This window comes from Dermatophagoides pteronyssinus, unplaced genomic scaffold, assembly GCF_027571235.1.
Source record: "Dermatophagoides pteronyssinus isolate colony J.1.1.1.1 unplaced genomic scaffold, Derpt_VIB-CSIC_2022.12 sq0004, whole genome shotgun sequence".
Classification (NCBI taxonomy): domain Eukaryota; kingdom Metazoa; phylum Arthropoda; class Arachnida; order Sarcoptiformes; family Pyroglyphidae; genus Dermatophagoides; species Dermatophagoides pteronyssinus.
In genome coordinates this window covers 203,031-225,008 of record NW_027461528.1, presented here as the reverse complement: position 1 = coordinate 225,008, position 21,978 = coordinate 203,031, and the positions used below count along the sequence as shown (strand labels likewise).

General features: G+C 29.1%; 8 protein-coding genes and 2 long non-coding RNA genes across 13 annotated transcripts; 5 read left to right on the top strand and 5 right to left on the bottom strand.

The window, feature by feature from the left end:
- Window positions 1–644: 644 nt before the first annotated feature.
- On the top strand, window positions 645–2,369 carry LOC142644901 (uncharacterized). The gene is made up of 2 exons (XR_012846084.1): window positions 645–1,158; window positions 1,228–2,369. It is a non-coding gene; the product is annotated as an uncharacterized LOC142644901 (long non-coding RNA).
- Window positions 1,591–4,734, bottom strand: LOC113788427 (prolyl endopeptidase-like). Its single transcript, XM_027337878.2, has 7 exons — window positions 3,964–4,734; window positions 3,743–3,885; window positions 2,701–3,666; window positions 2,540–2,635; window positions 2,140–2,318; window positions 1,923–2,074; window positions 1,591–1,826 (listed from the first exon to the last, which is right to left on the bottom strand). The coding sequence occupies exons 1-7, from the start codon at window positions 4,654–4,656 to the stop codon at window positions 1,761–1,763; spliced, it is 2,295 nt and encodes a 764-aa protein (XP_027193679.2). The 5' UTR covers window positions 4,657–4,734; the 3' UTR covers window positions 1,591–1,760.
- Window positions 4,735–5,101: 367 nt separating this feature from the next.
- On the bottom strand, window positions 5,102–6,287 carry ben (bendless). Of its 2 annotated transcripts, XM_075819571.1 has the most exons (5): window positions 6,106–6,287; window positions 5,883–6,037; window positions 5,714–5,815; window positions 5,483–5,627; window positions 5,102–5,411 (listed from the first exon to the last, which is right to left on the bottom strand). In XM_075819571.1, exons 2-5 carry the CDS (start codon window positions 5,910–5,912, stop codon window positions 5,233–5,235), a joined length of 456 nt encoding a protein of 151 aa, XP_075675686.1. In that variant the 5' UTR covers window positions 5,913–6,037; window positions 6,106–6,287; the 3' UTR covers window positions 5,102–5,232. The 2 variants fall into 2 exon arrangements, with proteins under 2 accessions (XP_075675686.1, XP_027193660.1); XM_027337859.2 differs by having other exon boundaries at window positions 5,883–6,287.
- Window positions 6,288–6,439: 152 nt separating this feature from the next.
- On the top strand, window positions 6,440–8,544 carry LOC113788419 (tRNA (guanine(37)-N(1))-methyltransferase). The gene is made up of 3 exons (XM_075819567.1): window positions 6,440–6,545; window positions 6,614–7,306; window positions 7,380–8,544. Exons 1-3 carry the CDS (start codon window positions 6,543–6,545, stop codon window positions 8,262–8,264), a joined length of 1,581 nt encoding a protein of 526 aa, XP_075675682.1. The 5' UTR covers window positions 6,440–6,542; the 3' UTR covers window positions 8,265–8,544.
- LOC142644902 (uncharacterized) lies at window positions 8,276–8,843 on the top strand. The gene is made up of 2 exons (XM_075819572.1): window positions 8,276–8,543; window positions 8,614–8,843. Exons 1-2 carry the CDS (start codon window positions 8,313–8,315, stop codon window positions 8,725–8,727), a joined length of 345 nt encoding a protein of 114 aa, XP_075675687.1. The 5' UTR covers window positions 8,276–8,312; the 3' UTR covers window positions 8,728–8,843.
- Window positions 8,844–8,944: 101 nt separating this feature from the next.
- LOC113788430 (uncharacterized) lies at window positions 8,945–12,531 on the top strand. 2 transcript variants are annotated; one of them, XM_075819564.1, is made up of 6 exons: window positions 8,945–9,243; window positions 9,315–9,659; window positions 9,724–10,710; window positions 10,779–10,905; window positions 10,984–11,224; window positions 11,295–12,531. In XM_075819564.1, the coding sequence occupies exons 1-6, from the start codon at window positions 9,175–9,177 to the stop codon at window positions 12,352–12,354; spliced, it is 2,829 nt and encodes a 942-aa protein (XP_075675679.1). In that variant the 5' UTR covers window positions 8,945–9,174; the 3' UTR covers window positions 12,355–12,531. The 2 variants fall into 2 exon arrangements, with proteins under 2 accessions (XP_075675679.1, XP_027193683.1); XM_027337882.2 differs by having other exon boundaries at window positions 10,779–11,224.
- On the bottom strand, window positions 12,451–17,773 carry LOC113788431 (facilitated trehalose transporter Tret1-like). Of its 2 annotated transcripts, none has more exons than XM_027337883.2 (3): window positions 17,415–17,773; window positions 13,934–14,573; window positions 12,451–13,871 (listed from the first exon to the last, which is right to left on the bottom strand). In XM_027337883.2, the coding sequence occupies exons 1-3, from the start codon at window positions 17,672–17,674 to the stop codon at window positions 12,885–12,887; spliced, it is 1,887 nt and encodes a 628-aa protein (XP_027193684.1). In that variant the 5' UTR covers window positions 17,675–17,773; the 3' UTR covers window positions 12,451–12,884. The 2 variants fall into 2 exon arrangements, with proteins under 2 accessions (XP_027193684.1, XP_075675680.1); XM_075819565.1 differs by lacking the exon at window positions 17,415–17,773 and adding an exon at window positions 15,723–15,808.
- Window positions 14,794–19,520, top strand: LOC142644903 (uncharacterized). Its single transcript, XR_012846087.1, has 3 exons — window positions 14,794–15,295; window positions 15,381–15,906; window positions 15,965–19,520. It is a non-coding gene; the product is annotated as an uncharacterized LOC142644903 (long non-coding RNA).
- LOC113788413 (uncharacterized) lies at window positions 18,244–20,873 on the bottom strand. Its single transcript, XM_027337863.2, has 2 exons — window positions 20,314–20,873; window positions 18,244–20,256 (listed from the first exon to the last, which is right to left on the bottom strand). The coding sequence occupies exons 1-2, from the start codon at window positions 20,615–20,617 to the stop codon at window positions 18,677–18,679; spliced, it is 1,884 nt and encodes a 627-aa protein (XP_027193664.1). The 5' UTR covers window positions 20,618–20,873; the 3' UTR covers window positions 18,244–18,676.
- A 141-nt stretch (window positions 20,874–21,014) lies between these two features.
- Window positions 21,015–21,944, bottom strand: RpL17 (ribosomal protein L17). The gene is made up of 2 exons (XM_027337865.2): window positions 21,445–21,944; window positions 21,015–21,378 (listed from the first exon to the last, which is right to left on the bottom strand). The coding sequence occupies exons 1-2, from the start codon at window positions 21,799–21,801 to the stop codon at window positions 21,175–21,177; spliced, it is 561 nt and encodes a 186-aa protein (XP_027193666.1). The 5' UTR covers window positions 21,802–21,944; the 3' UTR covers window positions 21,015–21,174.
- Between the last annotated feature and the right edge of the window lie 34 nt (window positions 21,945–21,978).

The following is a 21,978-nucleotide window of genomic DNA, read 5'->3' as shown; positions in this document are numbered from 1 at the left end:
TCTGTTGACTGACCCAACCGAAAATTGATAGAGAAGGAAAAATTGGCCTAAATTCATTTCGAAAAACGAGAATGGAATGAGAAGGAAAAATTATTAATCAAATTAAGAAATTCATAATATGATGATGATGATAATATCCGGCCAATCATATCATATGTTTTTTCTTTCTCGTCGGGATTCAATAAGGGAAAAGAAAAAAAAATTTATGGCCAAAAATCCAAATGATTTATAGCATTTGAACATGATCATTACACATACATACATACGATATGTAATTATTATCAAAATCAATGATGATGATGATGATGAAAATAAAATGTGTTGTTTTTTCACATAGTTTTTCTTTTTTGTTGGCTGGCTGGGATAAAAATAACGTTTGAAAAAAACAACATTGAATTTCATTTGTTGTCTGGATGATGAAATAGAATGGATGATTATTATTCGAATGATATGATCGAAATTCTTTCTCTCTCTCTCTTGATTTAGATGATATTTTTTTTGTTTACAACAAGCCATATGTTTGCTGTTGTGCAAATGGAATTTATTAAAAGTTTTTTTTTGGTTTTGTTTCTGGCCAAAATAATCCATTTATAATGCGTTTGGTTTTTGATGTTTATATAATCACTAATTTCGAAACGAGGCAATCCATCAAATGTTTTGGGGGGAAAAAAATAAATTAGTTTTTTACACAAAACAAAAATCTGGAAAACATTTGAAATGAAAGCAAAAAGCAAGAAGAGAATATCGGTTAAATTTTACAACAAAAAATATGCTTTGATTATTCTGTTTTCTCTTACTTACTTACTGAACAACAATAACAGATGTGTGATCATTAATTATCATTATAATCAACATCATTAGATAATTAGTAATCTTGATAGAAATTATAAATTTAACAACAAATGATAATGATTTGGTCCTGGTTCTGAGAATTCGAATCTTTATCCGAGACAAAACAAAAAAAATATCGATTGTATCGATTATATTTTTCCTCAAAAAAAAATCGAATAATGTCTTAATCGAACACTTAATTTCCTTTCCTTTTATCATCATCGTCGATTTGGACATCACCAAGCAAAAAAAAAAACAAAAGATTATTTTTCTTTCTTTTTTTTCTTGAAATTTTCACCATTTATTGATGATAATAAACCATGACAGGTAATTTTTTTTGTTTCAATTTATGTCAAATTGTCTTTCTGGTGAATTTCTTCCTCTGCAAAAACACAGGAATAATCAAACCAAAAACATCCGAAGAAAATGGAAAAGATAATAAAAACGAAAGAAAACAAGTTAAACAACAAGCCATAATAATACAATGAATAATCATCATCATCATGGATGATAATAATGATGGTCATCCGCATCATCCTATTACCGAAATAAACGAGAATGACCTTCAAAAGTTCATCATCATCAGACAGAAAAAAAAGGTTAAATTTACCTGAAGAAAATGCATAAAGTTTATATTATGACAGCCATAATAATAATAATAATAATACAAAGAATTTTGGATATTTTCACTCAAGAACAACAAGAAAATCTTATGTATAAATTATGTAAATGATGCGAATGACGATGAACAAATTTGCATTGAAAAAAAAGGTAAAAAAAATTTTATTTTCGAAATGAAAAAATAAAGATTCTTGGTTAAATTTAGAAAATAGAAAAAAATGAATTTTCTCGCGGGCTGCTATTATAATAAAAATGACCAAAATGTTTTCCATTAATTCGATCTATTCATTCATTCATTTCATTTGTTATCAATCGACATAATCCAATGACAATGAATTCAAAATAAAGCTATAAATATCGGCAACTTCTTCGATCTATGTAAAGAAAAACAAAGTTGGATGCATTAATTTAATTAAACAATAACGGTATTATTTTCAGAAAATGATATGATACAGAAAAAATAAACTTACAATTTTTGTAGTTGGTTTACCAAAACCATGACCAGCTTTCGTATCGATACGAATCATCAATGGTATTGATGGTAAACGTTTTCCCAATCGATATTGTAATTCGGAAATAAATTTAAATGAATGTAATGGAACAACACGATCATCATGGTCGGCTAAAAAAATCAAAAATTATCAACATTCAATTCAAAAATCACAAAAAAAACAAAACAAAAATTACCAGTCAAAAGTAATGTAGCTGGATAATGATCAACCATTGTCGGTATTGTATGTAATGGTGAATATGAAATTAAATTTCGATAATGTTTTTCACCATTATCATTATCATCGGGTGAACCATATTCCGATATCCATGCATGACCAATAGTAAATTTATGATAACGTAACATATCCAATACCCTATATGTTTGTTTTGTTTTCAATTAAAAAATTTTTAATAGGGGTTTCACACTAGCAGCAATGTGAATGAAATATTTCAAATGCAATATTTCACTACATTTCAGCCTTATGGACTGAAATATTGCATTTGAAATATTTCATTCACATTGCTGCTAGTGTGAAACCCCTATAAGATTAATATTCTCAAAAAAAAAAAAAAAAAAACATTCAGGTTCACTTACCCAACATGACAAATAGTACAACCAAACAAATCAGGTCGTTGATTTGATACGGCCGCCACTAAAAGACCACCATTCGAACCACCTTGAATAATAATCCTTTTAATGATAGATTTGGATATTTAAAATGAACGAATTACAAAACATTGGACAAAAAAACTTACCGTTTTGGTGATGTATATTTTTCTTTAACCAAATATTCAGCAGCAGCAATAAAATCATTAAAACAATTTTGTTTCAATAATAATTTTCCATCATCATGCCATTGTTCACCATATTCACCACCACCACGTATATTTGCCAATGCAAATACACAATTCATATTATCTAATGGTATTAATCGAGCAACAGAAAAATATGGTTGAACCGGTATATTAAAACCACCATAACCATAAAGAAGACATGGATGATTGCCATTCATTTCTAGTCCATTTTTATGTACAATAAACATTGGCACTCGGGTACCATCTTTACTTTCATAAAATATTTGTTTCGTTACAAATTTGGTTGGATCAAAATTTTTCGGTACTGATTCACGAAAACATTTCGGTTCATCTTGGCTAATATCACCATTATCATCGGTGGTAGCAGTAAATTTCAGATGATAAGAACTTGATGGTACCAAAAATGATGTAAATAAAAAGAATAATTCATCATGTTTACGTTTAGCAGTGATTGCTGAAACAGTACCAACTGGTATTGAAATATTTTTTATCAAACTACCATCCGATAGTTTACGCAGTTCAATACGGCTAACAACATCGCTTAAATAATGACAAACCAAAATATTGTTACGTACAACCTGAATTGAATCCAATACATCTTTTGAATGTTCTTTGATCAAATCAATCCAATTTGATTCTAATCGTGTTGATTCATTTGATAAATCAATTTTGATTACATGAAATTTTGGTGCATGATGATTTGTATGAATATAATGTATTGGACCATCATTTGTTATATAATGATAATCTGATTCATATTCAGTTATTATTGGTTCAAATTCTAATCGACCATCGATTTTTGGATTTTTCGGATCCGAAAATTGATGATAATACCATAGATTATATTCACAACTATGATTAATGAATAGATGAAGATAATTGCCACAATCGCTAACACATGTTTTACTGTGTACATGGATAGATATAGTGAGATATAATCGTTATAACCTCGAAAAACCATGAATCAACAAAAAAAACTTACAATCGATAACGTGGATGGTCCGGTGTTTCATAGATAAGAATATCGGATGATTGTGGTTGATTCAAACGATGATAGTACAATTTTTGAAATGTACATTCAGTTGTTTCTTGACCATCACATTGATCATTTCGATCAGGAAAATACTGAAATTGAAGAAAGAGAGAAATGAAAAAATGTTTAAATTTTCAAAATCAAATCAAAAAAAAAAAAAAAAAAATTACCGAATAAAAAAATCCTTTATTATCTTTAGTCCAGGAAATATTGGAAAATTTTACTTTGATCAATTCTTCATCCAAATCTTTGCCTGTATCAACATTACGAATACGAATTGAACTCCAATCGGAACCAGATTTTTGCAGACCATATGACCACCATTTACCATCATCGGAAAATGCACAAATATATGGTGATAATGATACGGTTCCATCTTCACTCAGTGAATTTGGATCGAAAAAAATTTCCGGTTTTGCATCCGAACTACCACGCATAATATACAATACACTTTGATTCTGTAGACCGGTATTCATTTCCATAAAATAATTATCACCTCTTCGATATGGACAACCATAACGTGGATATTCAAACAAATCGGTTAAACGTTCAATAATTCGATCACGATATTGACATGATTGAATATATTTTGAACTTATTCGGTTTTGTTCTTCAACAAATCGAGCTGTTTCATCACTATCAGCTTTTTCTAGCCATCGATATGGATCGGAAATTTTTTGGCCAAAATATTCATCTTCAACATTCGATAACCGGTTAACATCGGGATAAACAAATGGTCCACGTTCTGTACTCATTGTTTTTGTTTGAGTTTGAATTCTAAATGACAATAATCGAGATTGATTTTGAAATTTGCTAACAAAATTGCCTAATCGATTACAAACACCGTTGAACGATTTAATCATTTAAAAGTTACGAATAAAACATCACCACCCAAAAAAAAACTTCAAACTCATTGTTCTCTTATCATCTTTTATCGGGGATCATTCATCGACGATAGTATGGATTCGAATATTCGAACATCGATTACAAAAAAACAATCGATTGTTTTGAATTTTTAAAAACATTTTTTTTCAAATCTTTTCATTTAGTTAATTTTTTATTTATAATTTTACTCACAAATAATAATAATAATATTAATTAGTTATTAATTTTGGAAACAAAATCATATAAATCATCTGTACATTTGTTTGTGTAAGTATTGGTGTATAAATGGTAGATGTGTGTGTATTGTGTTTATTCTTCTTCTTCTTCAAATCATTAAATAGAGGAAAATAAAGGAATTTGTTTTTTCTTGCATTTTCATAATGTTCGAATGTTCAAGTGAGTTGTTTTTTTTGTTGTTGATGATGATGATAATGATAATGTTGGTGATGGTGAAACAATTAAATCAATCCGATTTGATTCAAAGATATCATTATCATTCGAAGAATATTCGTTATGGCTGTTTTTGTTGTTTAAATCATCATCATCATCATTATTTAATTATTTGTAGCATATAATTGTGTCCATTCTCGGGCTGTTTTAATAGCATCAGCTTCATTTACTTTCCATTGTTCAGCGACATCATTTGCTAATGGATCATCGGGATTTGGTGCCGAAAGTAATGCCTGTATTGATAACAATACCGTACGAATCTGTAATGCTGGACTCCATTTATCTTATCCGGAGAAAACGAAAAAACAAAAAGTTATTACAATCCAATTTCATTATAATTCACCAATAAATTACCTTTAAGAATATCTAAACAAATACGACCAAGTTTATCGATATTTGGATGATATATTTTGGTCATAAAACGTACTTTCGGTGCTGACATTGGATATTCTTCGGGTAAAAATAATTCCAATTTAAATACACCACCTTCAAATGGTGACTGATTTTGAAAAAAAAAATTAAAAAAAAAAGAAAGATAAAATTATCAAATATCAACAGAGAAAAACAAATCCAAACTGAACTTACACCTTCAGGACCGGCAACAACAACATGAAAATATCTAGCATTATTATCATCGGGTACGGCTGATATTCCGGGTACTGGTTCAGCCATTAATCGTTGTGTTTCCTAAAAAATGTTTTTTTTTTTAATTTGAAATTTTTAGGCTAAAATAAACAGGTGATGAACACCTTACCTTGATGATACGTCTAGGCAGAGAAGTCATTGTTATTCAAAATTCAAAAAAAAAAAATTCTTTTCCAAAAAATTGAGATAAAATTCGAATCGAACGACCACTGATCTCAAATAGAATATTCTATTCGAATCTTTTTATTCAAATCACAAAATTTACTTTACAAAAAAAAATCGAATGACAAGTTGAATTAAGTGTTTTTGAAAAGAAAAGAAATTCTTGTTACCCGATGACAATCCAAAAAAACAAACAATAACGATGATAATGATGACTTGAATCAATCAGAAAAAGTAAAATAAATTAAGAAAAAATTGGAGAAAAAAAAACGAAAAATAATGTTTCTCGTTGCTATTGGTATTTTCTTTTCGAACGAACGCACACACACAGAAGGGTATTATGTTGATGTTATGTTTTTTGGTTGTGTATGCGGTACACTGGTTGGCTTTTTAGGCGTCAGTATTACGTGATTTTCATTGTGACTATTCCCTCTCTCATTTCTCATATCTTTTTGTTTCTTCGAAAAACAATATTGTGAGCTATCCTCACTCTCTTGTTCTGTGAAATAGAGAGAGAGATGTTCATAAATGACATTTTGTTTTTTGGTTGATCCACGTGATCCATTTTCATTGATTTCGTTTTTTTTCCGTTATCATTAAAATTTAAATGGTAAGTTTTTGATGATAATCTTCAAAAAAAATTGATTAATTATTACAAACATTTGAATATTCGCAAAGCGATTTTCTATTGTTCGTACCATTTTATCATCATCATCATTATTTCGAAATCGACAATTTGATTTTGATGTAAAACGTTTTCCGCATCGTTTTTCCAATGTTCAACATTTGTTTTCGATTAGTAAATTGAGTACAATGACCAATAGTAACCCTTTACCAACGGCGACGACAACGAAAAACAAATTAATTTGGCCACCCGATTCAGTACGTGGAATGCGTGAACTTGATCGAGATTTATTTCGTCGTCCAGTAAAAATACCATTCATTGTAACCGATATTGATAATCTTACCGAAGTTGTTCAAAAATTACGACCTTATTTTTTAAAACTTCAACAATTTAAACCAATACAATCATATCAACCACAATCAGAACCAGAACAACAATCATCAAATCTAAAGCAAATATTCTTAAATCCCGATCATTTTACTGAATTCGAATCGATAATCAAAAATCTTGAAAATGATAAACTTTTATCTCGTTTAACCGATGATGAAGAATATCTTGGTCATAAAGAATTGGAACTTCGATATGAAAATTTTAATCACCTTGTAATATTTCGTTCAATATTTAATCATTTAGAATCGAATGATCAGAATCAAGATTATTCTCTTTCTGGTTTCAGTCAAATTGGTCATATTATTCACTTGAATCTTCGTGATCATATGCTACCATATAAAAAACTTATCGGCCAGGTATTTTTCATTTCTTTGATTTTCGACAATTTTTTAACTTTTTCCTTACGCCGATTTCTACCCCAATAAATAGGTTCTTCTGGATAAAATCAATGGATGTCGATTAGTTGTAAATAAAATCGATATAATCGATAATAAATATCGTAATTTTCAAATGGAAATATTAGCTCAAATCGATGATAATAATCAAACTACTATTGTTGATACTATTGAAAATAATGTCCGATTTCGTTTTGATTTTGCCAATGTTTATTGGAATCCACGTTTAGGTATTGAACGTTCATTAATCATGAAGAAATTAAATCCAAAAATTGATTTTGTTTATGATGTATTTGCTGGTGTTGGACCATTTGCTGTGTCGGCAGCTCGTTTACGAAAATGTCAATGTTTGGCAAATGATCTGAATCCAGAATCATATCGTTGGTTACAGGAAAATGTTTGTTTAAATAAAGTTGAACATTTGGTTAAATGTTTTAATCAAGATGGACGACAATTTATACGTGAATCATTGAAAGAAGATCTTATTCGACAAATTGAATCTTTTGATGGTTCAGATTTTAATCGTCAATATCATGTTATAATGAATTTACCTGCAATGGCCATCGAATTCCTTGATGAATTTAATGGTTTATTATCATCAATTCGTTTGAATCAAAATTATAAAATTCCATTTCTACGTATACATTGTTATTGTTTTCTCAAAAGTAATACTGTTGATGATTGTAAATCACTTTGGCAATTGGCAAGCAAAAATCTTGGTCATCCAATCCTCGAAAATGATATTGAAGAATTACATGAAGTACGAAAAGTTGCACCAAATAAAATTATGTATCGACTTAGTTTTCGTATTGGAAAAAATATTCTTTATGGACAAAATGATGATGATGATGATGATAATGGCAACGAACAATCAAAAATTGATTCAAAATCTTCATTAAAAAGATTAAAAGTTGATTAAAAAAAATGTTTTGTTTTTCTTTTTTTCCTCTAACTTTCTGTAGAAAAAATGGCAAAAAAATTTCAGAAAAATCATCAATCATCAACAAAACATAATGGTAATAAATTGTCAACAAAAAATTTCTTCAAAGTAGATCCAAAACGTGCAATGAAAGCAAAGAAAAATCAATCAAAATTATTGAAATATAAAAATGAAATGAATCATCAGGCCGTAATGGAATTGAATAAAAATCTTGATTCAATTCGTAAGAATCAAAATTCATTTGAAAAAATAGTCAAGGTAATGAAAAAATAATCGATTGAAAATTCCTTTTTAATCAAAATTTCTCATTTGTATTCCGCGAAACCAGGAACAAACGGAAAAACCATTCATCAATCCAATGAGCATCAATGATAAATCGATGACGATGACGTCGACAACGAAAGATCTAAACGATGCAATCGATAAATTGTCCAATTTATAATCATTTCTGTTTATTTTATGTTTTTTTGAAATCAATTTCCAATCAAAATTGATTAATTATCAAAATGAAATTGAAATTTTTTTCAAAAAAAACGCCTAATTTTCTTTGATGATCGATGATGATGTTCCGTACATAGATGACATGTTCATTTGGATTTGTTTTGTTTTTTTTTTTGCCATCATCAATAAGGAAAATTGATATTTTTTCTTTTCTGGTGGAGGTTACCAATATTGATTTTTGATTCCGTATGCGCGTTTTTTATTTTGTTTAGTTTTCTCTTGATTCTTCCCATTTTTTTTTTTGAAAAAAATGATGATAATAATGATCAGCCAATGAATCAAATTGGCCAAATTTGATTTTTTCATAAAACGTTTTGTTTTGTTTTGGTTTTTCGATTTGATTCGATTCGATTTCACATTCGAATCATCATTCAATCATTCATCATCGATGGCTTGTATGGATTTTTCATTCGATTCAAGAATTCGTAAAAAATATGTACCATTAATCAATCAACAGGTAATGATGGTCTGAGAACATTTTTCCTTTTTTTAAATGAAAATTTTCAATTTTTTTTTTTTTGAAATTAGCGATATCTACGTCATGTAAAACGTATTGCAGCACGTAATCTATTTATTCCGGAACAATTATTACGAAATAAAGTAAAATTCCCACATCATCAGGATGATAATGGTGATTCAATTGTCGATAATGTTGATGATTTATTTGCTCAACATTCGAATGATAATGAAGATGATGAAACATTGCTATATTCACGTTTAAATATTTCATTTTATTATACTATACATTATCCAATTATTCAACAATGTCATGATTCGAACGAACTTTTCAAATCATCATCCAATCATAATCATCATCATCAGGATTGTAATTGTGGACGATTATTATATCGTAGTGAATGTTTAATGAATAATGTTTGTATCTGGATTTGTGTTTGATTTGATTTTTTTTGTTAATTTTTCATTTTCACAATCACAGAATCCATCATGGAAAGTTTTCAATGGATCATCACTTTGTTCACCATCAATATCACAATTTATTGTTCGTGTTTATTTTCTACAAAAAGATCGATTTAATCCATCATCATCATCAAGAAATTATATCAAACTGAATGATGATGAAGAAATGCAAATTTCGAATGAAATTGGTACATTATTTCTTGAATGGAATGTAAATCTTACTGGCCTACTGTATATTGGTGAAGAATTTCCAAAAGATCGACGTTTAACACGAAATTCAATAATATTTGGTTTTGCTGAAGGTTTTTATACAAGTGTTTGTTCAGTTGCAAGTGAAAATCTTCTTACACATTCAATACCACCAAGTGAAAGTTTACAAATTAATGATTATCATTTAACACGTGATTCATATTGTCTAGATACATTAATACGAATACAAATTATACAATGTATAATACAAGCAACAGCAACACAATCACAGCTAGAAAAATCATCATTAGAAGATGAATTGGAAAAATTTCGTCGTAAACAAGAATTACAATCAGAAATTGAAAAAATGAAAACTTCTATTGAATTTCTTCAAATAGTAAAGGAACGTCGTCGTAAACAATTAGAAAAACAACGTAAAGAATTGTTAATGATTGAAGAAAAATTATGTGAATATAATATGGATATGTCATCAAATGTACAAAAACTTAAACAAGAATTATCCATATTAAGTGAATTACGTTCAATAAAATTACCTGAAATGGTTAGGAAATTATTACAATTACGTACGACATTATCATATCATCGGAAATTATTAGCAAGGAAATTTTTCTCCGATATTTATTCAATTGAACAATTTCCCGATGGACAAGGTTATTCAATAAATCATATACATTTACCTAGTTCACAACAACAATTTGAACAACATCAATTGAAAATGATATCAATTGGTATTGGTTATGTTGCACATCTTGTTTATTATCTTTCAATTGTATTGGATGTTTATCTTTTTCATCAGGTAATATTTTTAAACAGAATTTTTCAGCAAAAATTATTTGACACTTTCCATTCAATCAATCAAAATAGATAATACCATTTGGTTCAAATTCATCAATATTAGATCTTTATAATCGTCTATTATCACCATCCGATCGTATTGTACCATTATATTTAAAATCAAAATCAAATTTAAATTTAAAATTTTTTAAACATGGTTGGTATCTATTGAATCGTAATATTGTATTTTTATTACAATCAATTGATGGTATTGTTGATAATGAAATTGATTTAGCTAAAACATTATACAATTTATATTCATTATATCGTAAAAGATTTGCATATGATAATGATGATAATATTGGTAATGATTGTCCTAATGATGATACATTAAATCGTTTCAATACTTATACACCATCGATCATTATGGTCGATAATAATATCCATAGCCAACAACAACAACAACGTCAACGTAGCCATAGTGATGATAATAATTTTGATTTGGATAATGAAAAATTATTACGTAATATTAATGAGTAAGTAAATAATACATCATTGATTCGATTAATCGATTGATTTTTTTTAATTTTTTCATGAAAAACAAAGAGTTAAAATTAACGATATAATGATTGATTCATTATGGAAAGAAGTTGAACAAATGACAATACAATCGATAAAAACTCAGACACAATCCACGATTGGAAAAAAACAACAACAGTCATCATCAACTTCGGCATTGACAGCTATTGTTGAAGAACAGATAAAAGATATTATTAGTAAACAACGACAACAAAAGCGTCAACATAATTCCGAAATTCTAAGTCAATTATCATCATCATTATCATTTTCACGTGCATCATTATCATTCGATATATTAACACCAAATTCTATACGTTCATCTGTGATATCAACATCATCACCACAGGAAATTCTTCGTCATCAACAACGACGATTTAGTTCAACAACCATAACAAATCCACCATTATCATCATCATCAATGGTAATAAATTCAGGACAATTATCATCATCTTCATTTGGATCAAGTGGTAGTGGTGGTGGTGGTGGTTTTTTACATGATGGTGATCATCATAGTCCATCATCATCATCATCATTTCGTTTAAATGGTCATCATTTAAATTGTCAATCATCAATGTTATTTCAACAATTTCATTCGATACGTAGAAGTCAACAACAACAACAATCAAATATATCGAATACAATGTTAATCCATGGTCCACAATCATTACCATCATCAATGAATCATTCATTTTTACATCCAACAACAACAATAACGGAAACAACAACAACCGCAGCAACAACATTGGCAGAAAATTCTTTATCCAATCAATTACCACAATGCTCATCATCATCATCCAATACTTTTAATAATCTATCTTTATCATTAGATAATCTAATTGATAGAAATCATCATAATCATAATCAAAATCATCGTTTATCAATTGATCAAAATCATCGAAAAAAACAATTTGATACAATATCCATTGTTCATGATGATAATGATGATGATGATGATGATGATGGTATTACATTCCATTGTATGGATCTGAAAAATTCAACAAAATTCAATGATAATGACCATCATCATCCACAGCAACAACAACAGTCGATAATTAATGATAATGATGATGATGGTCATTCAACGTAGTTTTTCATTATTATTTTTTTGTTTGTTTTGTTTTTGTTTTTTTTGTTTAATTGTAATTTTTCACTATACTCGTAAATACTAAAATGAAAAAAAAGATTCAGAAACCCGATGTGATATTTATTATTATTATTATTAATTAATATTTAGGAAATAAAAATCGTCTATTTTAAAATTAAATTTAACAAAAAGAAAGAAAAAAATATAAACAACAAATAAAAAGTTTCGTTTTTTTGGGGGACAAATATATCTTTGTTACAAAGGACAAAGTTACAAAGGAGTCACACACACACAAATACACAAAAGTAAAATTGTCCAAAATGATAATGGACAATTGTGGTTATTGTTGAACAATGATTAATATCGTCAATATTTTTTGGATGGATGGATGGATGAATCGTTGATAAATTAAGTTAAAAAAAGTGAACAAGGATTGTTTATGCGTTTGTTGTTGTTCGATCACGATTGATATTGTTGATCACGATTGATTGATGATTTTGTTCATTAATTTATCATTATTATTATTATTATTATTATCCATTCAATCGATCCAATTCAAGTTTATGATTGCCACGTTTTGTTACATCCAATGATGATGTTTTTGATTGAAAATTTTGTGCAATCTGTTCACTTGATTTACCTTTGGTTTCTGGTAGCAAAAATATAACAAATATTATGCTTACAATAGCCAAACCAGAGAATGAAAAAAATGTTCCTTCAGTAGTGATACTATCTTTAAGTAATTCAAAATTTTTTGTCATTAAAAATGCACATGTCCAATTGAATGCTGTTGCAATAGCACTGGTCATTGAACGTGAATCGGTTGGTGTAATTTCGGCAACCATTAACCATGGAACTGGCCCATAACCGATTGAAAATCCGATAATAAATACGACTAGACTGACCAATGGTAACCAGCCAAGACTTTTGGCCGTATCTGGATGTTTATCTGCTACATAATAATAAACACCTAATGCAGCTAATGAAACAACATGTAAAATACCAGAAGCACTGAGAAGAATTTTTCGACCAAGACGATCAACCAATAAACTACCGGCACCAGTAGCAATAACTTGTGCAACACCGATAATAATTGTTGCATATTTTGGTTCAATAGAACTTCCTGCTTCGGCAAATATTGATGTTGCATAAAACATTACAGCATTAATACCGCTAAATTGTTGAAACAACATCAACAATAATGCCAATATGAATGGCATTAAATGTGGTCGGCTACCATAGCTACTTAATTTAAATCCACCACCTTGTTTATCAATTTCAGCTTGTTGTAACATACGCATTTCTTGATCGGTATCACTATTTTGGCCACGTAATCGACGTAATGATTGTGTTGCTTCGGTAACTTTTCCTTTTGACATTAACCATGATGGACTTTCGGGCATAAAGAACATACAAATCATCATTACGATTGTCGGTATCATTGAAACACCGGCTAATGGACGCCATTTTATAAAAGCTCCAATTATATAGACCAAAAGGATGCCGATTGTAACGAAAAGCTAAACAATTTCAAATTAATCATTTTTTCAATTTTAAAAAACAAAACGAAAAATTCCTTTACCTGAAAACAAGCACCAATCAAACCACGAATAGCGATTGTAGAAATTTCAACAACATATGATGGCGCAGTACCGGACAATAGACCACAACTGATACCACAAACAACACGTCCAACAATTAAAAGGGTAATACTTTTGGCAAAAACTAACAACAGCCAACCAATAGTGAACGGGATTCCATAGAAAATCAATGCCTTTTTACGGCCAAAATATTGTGATATTGTACCGGAAAATAATGCACCAACTAATGCACCTAATGTCATACTTGAACCAATCCATGTAATAGCATCTTTATCGGCTACATTATCTAATTTAGGTTGACTATCATCATCGACCATTGTTATTAATGCTGGTGCTGTCCAACCTAATACAAGACCCATACCTAATGCACCAAGTAATGCTGATACAGTAGCCAAATATAATGTCATTGATGGTTGTTGTTTTATACGTGGACGTTCACTTTCCGAATCCATTGTTGTTGTTTGATTATTTGGATGATGATTATGATTATAATGTTGATGAGGATTTGTCGATGTTGTTGTTGTTGTTGTATCAGTGATTATCGATAATTCAGCCGTATGAAATAAATCCGATCCTGTTGTTGTATCTAAACTTGAATATGATACGGCTGTTAATGGTGATCTGTGAACGAAAAACAAAAAAAAATTAGATCAGAAAATTTTAAAAGAAGATTTTTAAAGAAAAAACCCACCGGCTAAAGTAAAATAGATTATTACCCCAAAACCCAAACAACAATCACTGGAGAATGTCAGAATAAATTGTAAGTCGAAAAATAAAATGAAAAAAAACCTGAAATTTTCAAGTTGTCAATCAAATCTTTTTTATAAACAACATAATCTTCTCTGTTTTTCAATGTTATATTCAATTACAATTTTTAAGATGATGATGTAGCCAGAAAAAACATATACATCAATATCATCATCACATTCAACATTCACCAACAAACACCACAAAACAGACAGATATTACATTTCAAGTCTTTATTTTTCGATGAATTTTTTCTTAAAAAAACTACTACCACAACTGAAAAACTGAAAAAACTAAACTAAAAATATATGTGAGAAATCAACAAGACCACCACCGACAAATATATATAGTCATTCATATCTAATATTTTCTATATATACATTGTAACCAAACCAATTCAAATTCAAATGATGAAGAAAAACGCAAAGAGGAAGTGTGTTCAGGAGGTTCAGTTTTAAGCAAGAAAAAAATTGAATGAGATGATGGAAGGAAGGGGAAGAAGGGGAACGAAAAAATCTTTCGAAATGAATTTCTCTTTCGACGACGATGATATTGCATGCGTGGGTGGATGAATGACGAAAACAGAAAAATGAAAGGTATTTTCCCTTGTGGCTGCTGCTGCTAAATGTTAAAGTTTATTTTTTTTGTTTGAATCCATGATGATGATGATCGGTATCACAGAAAAGTAAACGTTTTATATGAAAAACAAAATGATGACGAACGGAAATATTTTTGGCTTGTTTTTCGATTTTTAGATGACATTTTGTTTTCTTGAAAAAACATTATCATCAGATGATGATGATGCAATATTTGACAGATGGATTTTCACAAAACAAAACAAAACAATCCATCATGTGAATATGGAAAATGTCAAAAAATCATTCGAATTCGAATTCGAATCGTAAATACCATTCTTCAAGATGGAAAGGAGGGAGGGTGGATAATGGGAAATGTTTTCGGGAAAAAAATCATTGGGTTTTCCGGCTGTAATCAAAAGAAATTTTCCTTGGAAACAATACATACCTACTCCCACCATAATCAGAAACATTCGAATCGGTTGATGATGATGATGATGATTTATGAATTATATTCATTGTTATCATTATTATTCTTTTCGATATTATTGATGATATTTTTTCCATTTTTAATGAATTTGTAGAATCGTTTTTCAAACAACAATAAACAACAACAACAACAAAAACATATGGTAAATCAACAAGAATAATAATTATCATAATAATAATGATTCTTTTATTTCATTTCAGTTTGGTTTGGAATCAAAATCATGAATGAATTCGAATCGATTCAAAGCCAAAAACAAAATTTTATTACAAACGGAATCGATAGGATTAAAAAAATAAAAATAAAACCAGCCGCCAAACAAAAACAAAAAAATAAAATCCGGGTAATTAATTTTTGTGCTTTATTCTTTTTGGATCATCAATTCTGGATCGAAAGAATCGAAAGTGAAACGACCTTTCTCTCTCTCTCAACACAAGGAAGTTTTGTATGTTTTGAATCCGTCAAACCAAAAATTGTACATTTTTCTTTCATTGTATCAACTATGTTTCAATTGAACATTTGCTGCCGATATCAATTTCATCATCACCACCACTTGAATCAACAACGACGACAAACAATTTTCTAATCATCCGATATAGTAATTTGTTTCTATTTCGGTTTCTATTATTTGTTGGTTTGTTTGTTTGTTCAGTCAATCATGTGCCATCATACAAAAACAAATTGTGACGTAATTGATTTGAAAACAATTACACGCCACAGCAGCAGTATCAATATCGAAAAAATCATTTCGAGAATTGCGATTAAATGCTTTATCATCATCATCATCATAAGTTTATGAAATTCAAGAATTCGAATGTCATCACATACCTTTTCCTTGTGTTTTGTTTTGTTTTTCGATGATGATGATCAATTAGTCGATATAATGTGATAAAACAATGCACAAAACAAGAATGAATCGAAACAATTTGAAGAGGGAAAATGTCAAAAGTTTTTTTTCATTTATTCAATTGATGCGTGTCTTTGATGCTATGATGATTATGATAATGATATCCAAGTAATCAATCAATCAATCAATTTATCGATCAACCATAAATTCATTTTCTTTTTAAAGTTTTTTTTTCGGCCTCATTTATTTGATCGGATATCATTTCGATTTATTGCAATTTTACATCTACTTTTTTTCATTACATTTTTATTTTCTTTAAAATCGACAAAAATTTAAAAAATTTTTTTTCCTTCTTTTTTTGAAGATAAGTGTTTTCAACAAACAAAAAAAAATCAACGACCTATCGATGATGACTAAATCCAAATAATCATTCGATCAGAAAATTGAATGACTGATTTTCAAAAAAAAAAAAGAAAACCAATTTTAAATCCACTTCAGCTAACCAAAAAAAAAAAAAAAAAAAAAAAATCATATGAGTGGATTTATGAATTATCCTTATCATCATCATTATCAAAAATTTAAAAGTCACTCGATTAAGTTCACTTTCAATATATACAAAGTCTATAAATATTATCATTACTGATCATTATCATCAAAGATGGCATTTTAACTTTGAACAACAACAACAACAACAACAACAATTAAATTCCATTGCCAAGAAAAACAACCGAAAAAATCATTGAAGGTCATTAATTGAATTTTTTAAAAATGAATTGAATACGCTAAACGAAACGAAAAACACTTACCTTGATTTTATCAACTGACTTTTAGCTGTAAAATAATTTGAATTTTGTGATTCATTTTTGTTGTTGTTGTTATTGTTATTGCTGTCATGATTATCTTGATGATATGGATGATGAATGTTTGTTGACGATGATGATGTTTGTTGTCTTCGAACGTTGTGTTGTTTGATAAGTTTTCCATCATCATCATCATCTACATTATCATGATAGATATGAATGGCATCGTTCATTTGTCGGTGTTGTTGTTGTTGTTTGTCGGCCATTGATTTAACCAGAACTATTTTTTTTTATCCAAATTTTTCCGATTCAAAGATGAACAAAATTTAGTTCAAAAAACGTGTCCTGTCTAAAATTTTCTGATTGATTGATTGATCGACTGAAAATCATTCGATTTTTTTCTGTGTGTGTGTGTTGAAATCATTTTTTACCAGAAAAACAAAACAAACATGACAACCAAACGATCATATCGATTTGATTTGACCGTATCAATTTAATTCAACAAACCAAACAAACCTAAATTTGATAAACCAACTTTTTTTTACGTGATTTATTTCAATCGATTAGATTTCGAATCTGAAAATTTCATATCAAAATCGTAAATCCAATATCATCACCACCATCGATGATAAATAAAAAGTCGAAAAAAAATATCTTTACTTAACTCGATAATGATGATATTTTCAAATTGATCGTGATGTTTTTGAATGATAAAAAGAAAAAAAATCCTTGAATGAATGAAAATGATAATTTTCAATCAAAAAAAAAAATGATTTCTTCACACACATCATAGAAAATCCCAATCCGATTCAAAAACATTTTGACACTAAGAAAATTAAAATATTCATTTCATTTTTAATACACATTCAATTATTAATATCCTAAATCAAATTCAATCATCATGTGTCGGCGAATAATTGAATGTTTTTTGATGATGATGTTAATCAGAAAGAAAATCCTTTTTTTTCAGTTTTGTTTTTGTATAATGAAAATGATGATAATGAAACAATGTTTTGAATATTTATAAATGGGTATGTGTGCGGGGTGAATGCTGTAATTTTTACATCAAACAAACAGATAACAACAACATCAACAAAAAAATGTTTACACCATATGACAATAAAATGATTGATTGATTGATTGAATGAAATAAAATGATAGAAAGGAAGGAAGCCAAAAAAAACAAACAAACAAACAAATGGGTGAGACATTCATAAAGACTAGTACTCAAAAGTACAACAAAGATTTTTTTTTGAAAAAAAAAAATATCAAGGCGAATAAGGTGGTGGTGGTGGACATGATGATGATGTTGATGATGATTGAGGTATCATTGATGGTGGTATTGATGGTGGCAGTATCATTGTTGATCGTTGCGTCGATGATTGATGATTTTGATTACAATAATGTGACCAATCATTTGCAAATGAATATGGTAATATTGTTGCCGTTGTTGTCGTTGGCGATTCTAATGAATTATTCATCATTAAAACATCCGAATTAAGTAATGAATTTTCATCACCATTATTATTATTATTGACATTCGTTGCTGCTGTTGTTGTTGTTGATGATCGTAAATGTCGTGCCATTAATGATCGATTATTATTCGTATGATGATTAGGATAATAATGTGGATAATATCCATTACAATCATCATAATCATTATGATTATTATTGTTTAATCCATTAATACGTTCGATAAATATTTGTCGTGGACGACGAAATAGATTTGCAGCTGAAGCCAAAATTGATAAAAATCCTGCTAATGTTATTAGATAATAACTAAGTTCAAATTTTACTTCAATCTGATGAATTGTTAGATAATCTAATGGTTGAACAATATTATTATTGGCCGATGTTGTTGTTGTTGTTGTTGTAAATGTTGCACGACTAATCATACGATTTTTAAACCAAATTGCATTCGGTTGCTGTTGATGATGATGATGTGACATTCTTGTAGCATTAAATAATTGTTGTAATTGTACACGTTCATATAAAACGCTTATAAAATAACAAATGCCAATAATCAATACACAGAATAAAACGCAAAGAATATTTCCCATTGCATATTGACGTAATAAATTCATCCATTTACGTCCACCCGAACCCATTGTATCCAAAAAAAATTGTACTAATGTTGACATTATTGCTAAAAAACATAGACCAATAATTGTACGTTTTAATGCTAGAATTTGTGCATTAGCACATGATTTAAAATCCGGTGTTAAACCATAAATAGTAACCGGTATTAATGAATAAGTTGATGAATATGATGATGATGAATGAAATGGACCATTATAATAATATTGTGGACGATATTGTGTATTTGGATTCGATGATGATGATGATTGTTGAAAATCAAATATCGATAATGATGGTGATATTGAATTATCATCAATGTTTGCTGTTGATGGTGTATCAATAGAATTATCTGATTTTGAATAATAACGTTGTCCAGCTGATGTTGCCGTTGTTGTTGGTACACAAAGATCATTATAAATTGAAAACCATTTTGGTTGTACTAATGCTGTTGCTAATATAGCAATAACAATTATCGATAGTATTGCTGCCAATACATTACGATCATTATTATGATGATGATTATCCACATTCAAATATGATCGATGATTATTAAATGAACGTACAGTAATCATACCATTACGATGAATAATGCCAACATTATTTGAATAAGAATTTGAATTCGTATTATTGCCATTATTAAACAGATAAGGATGATGATATGTTTGATGATGACGATAATTATCACGATCACGACATAATGTTGTTGATTGGGAATTTGAATTAGAATGATGCTGTCGATGATGATGACGTGATGATCGTCGATTTGATCCTGGAAAACCAGAAAAAAAACATTCAGAAAAAAGAATGAGAATTTTCAAAAACTTACGATGAGTATTGTTTGATGATAAGGAGCGAGTAGAATGATTGGTTGTTGGACATTCCGGATTCAATAAATCATTGCTATTATTATTATTATTTGGTAAATTTTCATCAGAATCTAAAAATGGGTTATCGCTACTACTAGTAGCAGCAGTAGATTGATTAACCATTGAATTATCTTCTTCTTGTTGTTGAAATCTTGTTGTAATTTGTTGTCCAAACGAACGGATATTATTCAAACCAGAATTAAAACGTTCACTAACTTCTTGATAGAAACGTGTAAATTCCGGTCTTAATTCCAACATTATCATTTGATTTTCCCTTTTCTTCTTCAATCGAATATCAAAAAAATTTTGTAAGAAAAAAAATTGATCACAGACGAAAATCAAAGTAAAAAAGACTTGTTTGTAATGTTAACGGAAAATTCTTTCAATCAAAGATTCTTCCAAACGATAATTCTGAAGAACATTGATGGTTAACTAAGGCCAAATCTTATGCAGCAAGGAAAAAAACCAAAATATTAAGACGTCGATGATGGAAAACAAAAAAAAAACTTCGAGCCACCACACTCAACTGCGAAGTAAACATTGAAAATGAATACACGAAAAAGATGAAAGAGAAAAATAGAGAAAAATAAACCAAACAACTAACGCCATCTATCGGTGTTGAATAAACACACACACAAAAAAAGAAAAGAAAATTTAAGAATTTTTTTTTTGGAAAATCTTTTTTTTTTTAATTTTAAGAAAAAAAAGATGTTTTTTTTTTGAAAAATTATTATATTATAATTGGAAAATAATGTCCCAGGATGTTACGGTGGACAAAAATTTCATTTCATCATTTTTTTTAGCCAAAAAATTCATTCATTCTATTCGCGATTCATAAGCTTTTGTCGTGCCAATTTCTTTTTCGATAATTTTTTCTTCGGTTGATCGGCTTCATCCTGTCCTTTGGCTACCACTTGTTCTTTTTCGGCCAATATCAATTCAATATGACATGGGCTTGACATGTATGGATTAATACGACCATGTGCACGATATGTACGACGACGCATTTTTGGTGCACGATTTACCTGGATTAATAGAAAAAATAATTAGTTTTTGTTGGAAAATTTTACACAAACAATCGAAAAACAAACCATAATATGATCGATAACTAAACGTTCGACATCTAATCCTTTAAAATCGGCATTACTTTCAGCATTGCGTAACAATTGAAGCAAAAATTCGGCACTTTTTTTCGGCCAACGTCCTTGTGTAGCCATTGTCCATGCTTTAATCTGTGCTTTACGTCCAACACCACCATTAAAACGACGAAATGGTACAATTTCTTTTTGAAGAATAACATTTTTCAAATAACGTTGTGCACGTTTTAATGGCATTTTTTTAATAGCTTGTGCTGTTTCACGGGTATTTTTGAAATGAACCCGAAGATTACTGCCACGTGCTTTACATGATTTACTTGTATTATCTGGTTCAGTTTGATAACGAGTCATTTTTTCCCAAATTGATTAGATGTTTTTGAAACAAAACAAAACAAAAAACGAAAAAAAACACCAAAAAATAGCCAAAATTTCAACGAAAAAATTTTCACACAACACAAACACACGGCTGCGACAGGAAAGAGTATTTGGCAAACACACACGCACTCAAAACAACAGACATGCTTAGTG

Coding starts and splice junctions, on each gene's coding strand:
- LOC113788427 (XM_027337878.2), bottom strand. CDS start 4,656: ATGATTAAATCGTTCAACGGTGTTTGTAATCGATTAGGCAATTTTGTT. Junction 3,667..3,742: donor GACCATCCACGTTATCGATT/GTAAGTTTTTTT, acceptor CCATGTACACAG/TAAAACATGTGTTAGCGATT. Junction 2,319..2,539: donor TGTACTATTTGTCATGTTGG/GTAAGTGAACCT, acceptor ACAAACATATAG/GGTATTGGATATGTTACGTT.
- ben (XM_027337859.2), bottom strand. CDS start 5,912: ATGACTTCTCTGCCTAGACGTATCATCAAG. Junction 5,628..5,713: donor TTGTTGCCGGTCCTGAAGGT/GTAAGTTCAGTT, acceptor TTTCAAAATCAG/TCACCATTTGAAGGTGGTGT. Junction 5,412..5,482: donor TTGTTTAGATATTCTTAAAG/GTAATTTATTGG, acceptor TCTCCGGATAAG/ATAAATGGAGTCCAGCATTA.
- LOC113788419 (XM_075819567.1), top strand. Junction 7,307..7,379: donor ATAAAAAACTTATCGGCCAG/GTATTTTTCATT, acceptor CCCAATAAATAG/GTTCTTCTGGATAAAATCAA.
- LOC142644902 (XM_075819572.1), top strand. CDS start 8,313: ATGGCAAAAAAATTTCAGAAAAATCATCAATCATCAACAAAACATAAT. Junction 8,544..8,613: donor CATTTGAAAAAATAGTCAAG/GTAATGAAAAAA, acceptor CCGCGAAACCAG/GAACAAACGGAAAAACCATT.
- LOC113788430 (XM_027337882.2), top strand. CDS start 9,175: ATGGCTTGTATGGATTTTTCATTCGATTCAAGAATTCGTAAAAAATAT. Junction 10,711..10,778: donor ATGTTTATCTTTTTCATCAG/GTAATATTTTTA, acceptor CAATCAAAATAG/ATAATACCATTTGGTTCAAA. Junction 11,225..11,294: donor TTATTACGTAATATTAATGA/GTAAGTAAATAA, acceptor TGAAAAACAAAG/AGTTAAAATTAACGATATAA.
- LOC113788431 (XM_027337883.2), bottom strand. CDS start 17,674: ATGGCCGACAAACAACAACAACAACACCGACAAATGAACGATGCCATT. Junction 14,574..17,414: donor AGTCAGTTGATAAAATCAAG/GTAAGTGTTTTT, acceptor TTTCGTTCACAG/ATCACCATTAACAGCCGTAT. Junction 13,872..13,933: donor TGATTGGTGCTTGTTTTCAG/GTAAAGGAATTT, acceptor GAAATTGTTTAG/CTTTTCGTTACAATCGGCAT.
- LOC113788413 (XM_027337863.2), bottom strand. CDS start 20,617: ATGATAATGTTGGAATTAAGACCGGAATTTACACGTTTCTATCAAGAA. Junction 20,257..20,313: donor ATCATCAAACAATACTCATC/GTAAGTTTTTGA, acceptor CTGGTTTTCCAG/GATCAAATCGACGATCATCA.
- RpL17 (XM_027337865.2), bottom strand. CDS start 21,801: ATGACTCGTTATCAAACTGAACCAGATAATACAAGTAAATCATGTAAA. Junction 21,379..21,444: donor TAGTTATCGATCATATTATG/GTTTGTTTTTCG, acceptor CTATTAATCCAG/GTAAATCGTGCACCAAAAAT.